We start from the raw sequence: 5,442 nt of genomic DNA on the forward strand, positions 1-5,442 counted from the left end.
TTTCGTTTCCCGGAAATTTTTCGGTGCCTGTTCCGTAATTTTCTGAACAGTACAGATTCTGATGGACGGGTTGTCAGATTATTTTTCAGAAAAAAAATCGTTTCTCGAGAATTTTCGATGGCATGAACGGTAAATACTTTATTTTCTAAGGGCCCTTTACGTAATTTTGACCCCCAATCTGACACATTGGACCTCCCTTTCATTTTTAGGCAACTTTGGATGAAATTTTCATTTTGGCCCCCTTTTTGGACCAATGGCCCAACCCCCAAAAAAAAAAATAATAAATAAATAAATTATATAATCCGGTCTTACACAAATGGGTCCATCTTGGGCTACTATTCTAATTTCTCCTTTTCCGAAATTTGTTTTCGAATACCACTCTTATTTTCTCTAATAAATTCTAGAGCAGATGAAATTTAATGGTGATTTTAGTTTTCTTTTTTTTATAGTTAATAAGAAATTATAACAAATATCAATGCTATTGGCACTGGGGTTATTGATATTAATTAAAGCAATAAATCAATAAAATAATGAAGTTGACTCTCATACAAAGGGGAAAAAATGCACTCTAATTATTATTAGAAAAAGAAAGTATACACAACTTTTAGTCATGCGTCAATTTTTATTAAGACTCTCATTCTTCTGCGACGAAAATAGAAATCTTCAATTTTTCTCATGTCTTCCTGTGTAAATTTCTAAAGTTGTTTTGTTTACGTATATGACATGGTTGTTTTTGCAAAATAAATAATTAAGTATTTTGAAAATATATGAAAACTTGACTTCTCTTGGTTTTAATATTAAATTGATAAGTTGGATAGCTAGAAATATCTCAAGAGAATACTTTAGAATTATAATGTTATTTTCAAATATCTATATTTAACTGCTACCTCATCTTAGAAATTTTAATTGATTTACATCAAAATAAATTAAATAAAAATTCTAAATCACATTTGAAATGTTTAAGATTGTTTCTTCATTAGATATACTCTAATTGGAGGGATGAGTCTTCAACAAAAAAAAAAATTGGAGGGATGAGAAGTAGGTAAGTTTCACAAATGACAAAAGTGTTTCAATGCAGCCATGTGGCAATGTGGGAAACACATATTTGGAAAGACAAGCAATCATGGTGGACTATAGAGTTTTTGTTTTTATAAAGTGGACTATAAAGTTTGTATAATTTTCAACATAAAAAGAAAGGGTTTGTATAAAAGAAGATGAAGAAGGATTTATCTCTCAAAAGAGCAAAAAAACACATAGGTAACAAGTTAGGTGGTTATAATGTGGCTACCAATATCCCCCCTTATTTATTAGAATTTTTGGGTCTATGATCCAAAAAACTGGTCCTAATAGGAGATTTAGTCCCCTCTAATCCCATAAAGGGTTTAAAAACCAAAATATTATTAGAAATAGATATCTAATCCTTTTGGGTCAATCTAGAGAGTAATCACAAATCCCTAGAACAATTATACTTTCATAATACCCAGTCTAACCTTATTCAAATATCTTAACAGTTTAAAAAACAAAATCGGTTAATATATTTTCCATTTTTATCTCAATGTTTCTCTCTCCAATCACGTTTTATATTAAGCAATCGTGATCTTATCATAATAAGGAAGTTTTGTAACTGATATCGTATCATCTTTCTCACTCTATCCCTTCATCTGTTGAAAAACGTAATTCCTTCATTAAAACAGAATCATTTGAGTTGCAGCAATCATAATCACCATTCTTAATCAGGTATAAAATTCATCTGTTTACAACTTTCTTTGATCTTGTTTTAGATTATGAATATGTTGATTTACAATCTTCAACTTCCATTAATGCAATTATATTGTTAAAACTTCATTAGAGCTAACCAATCTCAGGTAAACAATCTTCTATTTAATGTTTCTGTTTCTTATGGATATGAATCTATGATTTTCTTTCTCTCTCTAAGGATCTATTCAATGGTAGCTGGTTTGATGAATTAACTCTTCATTACTGAATCTAACTTAACTTTTTAATACAGAAAGATTCAATCCTCTAAATATAAGTAGATTAAGCTCAATGAGATTTGTTACTTTTTGTTCAGATCCGGTTTTCAATCCTTCTGGATAATTGAATCGTGTGTTTTCCGTACGGTTCATCATAACAGAATTATAAGCTCCTACACTTTATCATAAAGTATCATAATTTATTGTAAATAACTCTATCAACAGAATCTCAATCATTTTGAGCTTGTAATCTACATTTCATAATGTCATACTAATTATATATACTTTACTAGAATATTAATCAATGATATGTTTTTTGTATAACAAATTACATGTTTTAAATACAAATTATGTATACTTTAACTTAAATCAGAGTTCGTTTTTTTAACAAAAAATATTCGCAAAATTTTTATTCATAATGATTCTTTATTATCAATTATGAATATTTTACTATAAAGTATGCATGCTTTATTATACATAAGTATATTTTTATGCAAAATTTATGTGTATTTAAAATTTTTACAACGTGTTATCACAGATGGATTCCCAGGCACAATCAACACATCAACTTAAGCAAATTAAATTGAAATCAGAGGGTTGGGATAAGATATTTACAGAAGTAGGACAGCTCTTCCCCGGTGGTGCCAAATCGTTTCGATATGCTCTCAGGCAATATAGTATCAACACAGGACATGATTTCAAATTCTTAAAAAATGATACAAAGCGTGTTACTGCTGTGTGTCCTGTGGAAGATTGCAAATGGAGAGTGCATGGTTTGGCACCATTAAATTGCGATTCGATGTTCATTTTGAAAGATTTGGAAATGAAACATGACTGTGCTGATTTCATTAAGAAGACCAAAAAACCCAAAATCAACAGTTCTTTTGTTGGTAAACTTATTCTTGATGATGTTTCGAGAAGTCCAGATCGTTCCACTAAAAGTTTGAAGAATGATTTCTTGAAGGACTACGGCGTTCAACTTCCATATTACTACACATATGAGGGGAAGAAAGTTGCAATGAACGAAGCATTTGGCCAGGAAGGAGATTCATATGCAAAACTTAAATGGTATGCTGATGCCTTTTCACGGACAAATCCAAACAGCATAGTCCAATTAGAAATCGACGACGCTACTCGTCGATTTCAAAGAATTTTTATAGCACCACATGCTTGTATGGCTGGATTCAAATATTGTAGACCTGTTATATACGTTGATGGAACCTTTTGCAAAACTCGTTTCAACGGTTGCATTCTATCTGCTGTTGCTAAGGATGGAAACAATGGTTAGTTACCAATACTTGTTCAAAATATTATATATTATGACTTCAGTTATTATACTTTTAATGTCATTATTTATAATTTTAAAATTACCTCCATAATTTAGAACAAACTTTTAAGTATCAATATACATTAATTATGCTTTAGTTGTAATTGTGTTATATTTGATTACAGTATTATGGATTTGTCTAACATATTTCTTTATTGCAGGTCTGTTTCCCTTTGCTTATGCTGTTGTTGACGCAGAGAATGACATTAATTGGGAATGGTTTTTGGGTCATTTACGCAATGCGGTGGATATGGAGAAGACATATACTTTTATTTCAGACCGTCACAACGGTATTATCAACGGTGTTAAGAAAATTTTCCCAACAGCAAACCATTCTTTTTGTGTTTGGCATCTGAGGAACAACCTCAATTTAAGACTCGCTAATGGAGCTCGAAAATCTAAGTTCTTTCAATCATTGATTTTCAAGGAAGCCAGAGCTATTCCAGAGTCTGAGTATAATAATACTATTAACCAGATGATACAAATGGGTGGTTCCAAAGTTGCTTCTTTTTTTCAATCCTTAGACCCTGCATCATGGGCAGATTCATTCTTCCCCGGCCCAAGGTTTGATCAATATAACTATACAAAATATGTTGGTGAAAATCACATATGATTCTTACTAAATTTTTCATAATTTATGATGTTAAATTCATAATGTTTCATACATTTATTATACTTTTACAAACATCATTGCTACTTTGGACAAAGTAGCTGTAATGTAAACACCTTTTTGAATTTTTTAAATCATGATTTAACTATATTATTTTGTTTTGTTCAAACAGGTACACAGCAATAACTTCTCAACTATCGGAGTCCTTCAATAATCAAATCAAATTTGCTCGTGTACTACCAATTACAGCAATGTTGGATGCAATACGTACACATATAATGAACAAGATGAATGTAGCACGTGAATTGTCCAACAAATGGACTACGTTCTTGTGTCCAACCATCACTGATCTTCTGAAATCTAAACATGATAGTGCAGCTACTTGGAATTATGCACAGGCTGCTCCACTCATATTTGAGGTTTATTCTGATCCATCACATAGTGTTGATCTTCTAAATCTTACTTGTACATGTAGAAGGTGGCAGGTAGATATGGTTCCTTGTGAGCACGCTATGTTGTGCATAAAAACTTTGGATGACGATCAACAAGATTGTTTTTATGATCCTATATGGACAACTGAGTCTTATGTTAAGACTTACCAGGAACATATAATGCCAATTCCAAATTATGATGAGCCTCGTTCATTTGATGAAGACACAAAAACACTCCCACAGTTGATTCGTCGTAGACCGGGTAGGCCAAGAACAGTACGTATCGAGAGCTCAGGAAACATTCCAAGGAAATTGAGGATATGTGGTAGGTGTAAGCAACCTTCCTACCACAATCGCTCCACATGTAGGGTTAATATTTGATGTTCTTTCTTCACTTACAGCAAAAATAATGTATCTCCGGTTCTTATTAATGCGAAACAATTTTGAAAATTTAAATGTTTATGATAAATGACTTACTTTGTTTTCAAATGTGTGCACAATTTACTTTAAATTATAAGTAATTTAGGAAAAAGTTGTTAGTATTTTTTATGGATACTAGAATTTATCCCATAAATTATAATAATTTAGTATACATGATAAATTATTCCGTGGTAATATTTCTGAATTTGTATCAGTACACCATATAAGTGTCTGAATCTGGATTATAACTAACATAAATTACTATAATTTAAATCACAATCCAAACACTTATAAAAAAAAACCAGATAGAGAATCTGTCAATAGATTGATTTTGCGTTCAAATACTTCTAGATATTACATTCGACCAAAAATTTCAAGACCTTCCAAAAAAATGAAAATTTAAACTATTATAAATTCTTTCTCCACTGTTCTTTCGTTTCATTCAGAAGCTCGTACGTCACTTGCGCCCTCTTTCGTTGTGCTAAAACCGTCCAATCATCACTAAGAAAATCTTTAGGTACATCCCATTTGTAATTTTTCATGAACAACATCTCCATATGTAGCATAATAAATGGTCCACAATCCGCACTGTACATCATACACAAATTAATTAAAAATTGGCAGCCATGGAATAAGTATCTGTTAATGAATATGTATAATAGTAATATGTAAAATAATCTA

General features: G+C 31.0%; 1 protein-coding gene across 1 annotated transcript; it reads left to right on the top strand.

The window, feature by feature from the left end:
* Window positions 1-2,511: 2,511 nt before the first annotated feature.
* Window positions 2,512-4,722, top strand: LOC147569372 (uncharacterized). The gene is made up of 4 exons (XM_086662608.1): window positions 2,512-2,642; window positions 2,895-3,256; window positions 3,462-3,864; window positions 4,083-4,722. Exons 1-4 carry the CDS (start codon window positions 2,512-2,514, stop codon window positions 4,720-4,722), a joined length of 1,536 nt encoding a protein of 511 aa, XP_086518734.1.
* Window positions 4,723-5,442: the final 720 nt, after the last annotated feature.

This window comes from Eschscholzia californica, unplaced genomic scaffold (genome assembly GCF_041429995.1).
Source record: "Eschscholzia californica isolate CP2 unplaced genomic scaffold, dmEscCali1.0.p SCAF_1, whole genome shotgun sequence".
NCBI classification, from domain to species: domain Eukaryota; kingdom Viridiplantae; phylum Streptophyta; class Magnoliopsida; order Ranunculales; family Papaveraceae; genus Eschscholzia; species Eschscholzia californica.

Coding starts and splice junctions, on each gene's coding strand:
- LOC147569372 (XM_086662608.1), top strand. CDS start 2,512: ATGGATTCCCAGGCACAATCAACACATCAACTTAAGCAAATTAAATTG. Junction 2,643..2,894: donor TCGTTTCGATATGCTCTCAG/GCAATATAGTAT, acceptor TGTTTCGAGAAG/TCCAGATCGTTCCACTAAAA. Junction 3,257..3,461: donor TGCTAAGGATGGAAACAATG/GTTAGTTACCAA, acceptor TCTTTATTGCAG/GTCTGTTTCCCTTTGCTTAT.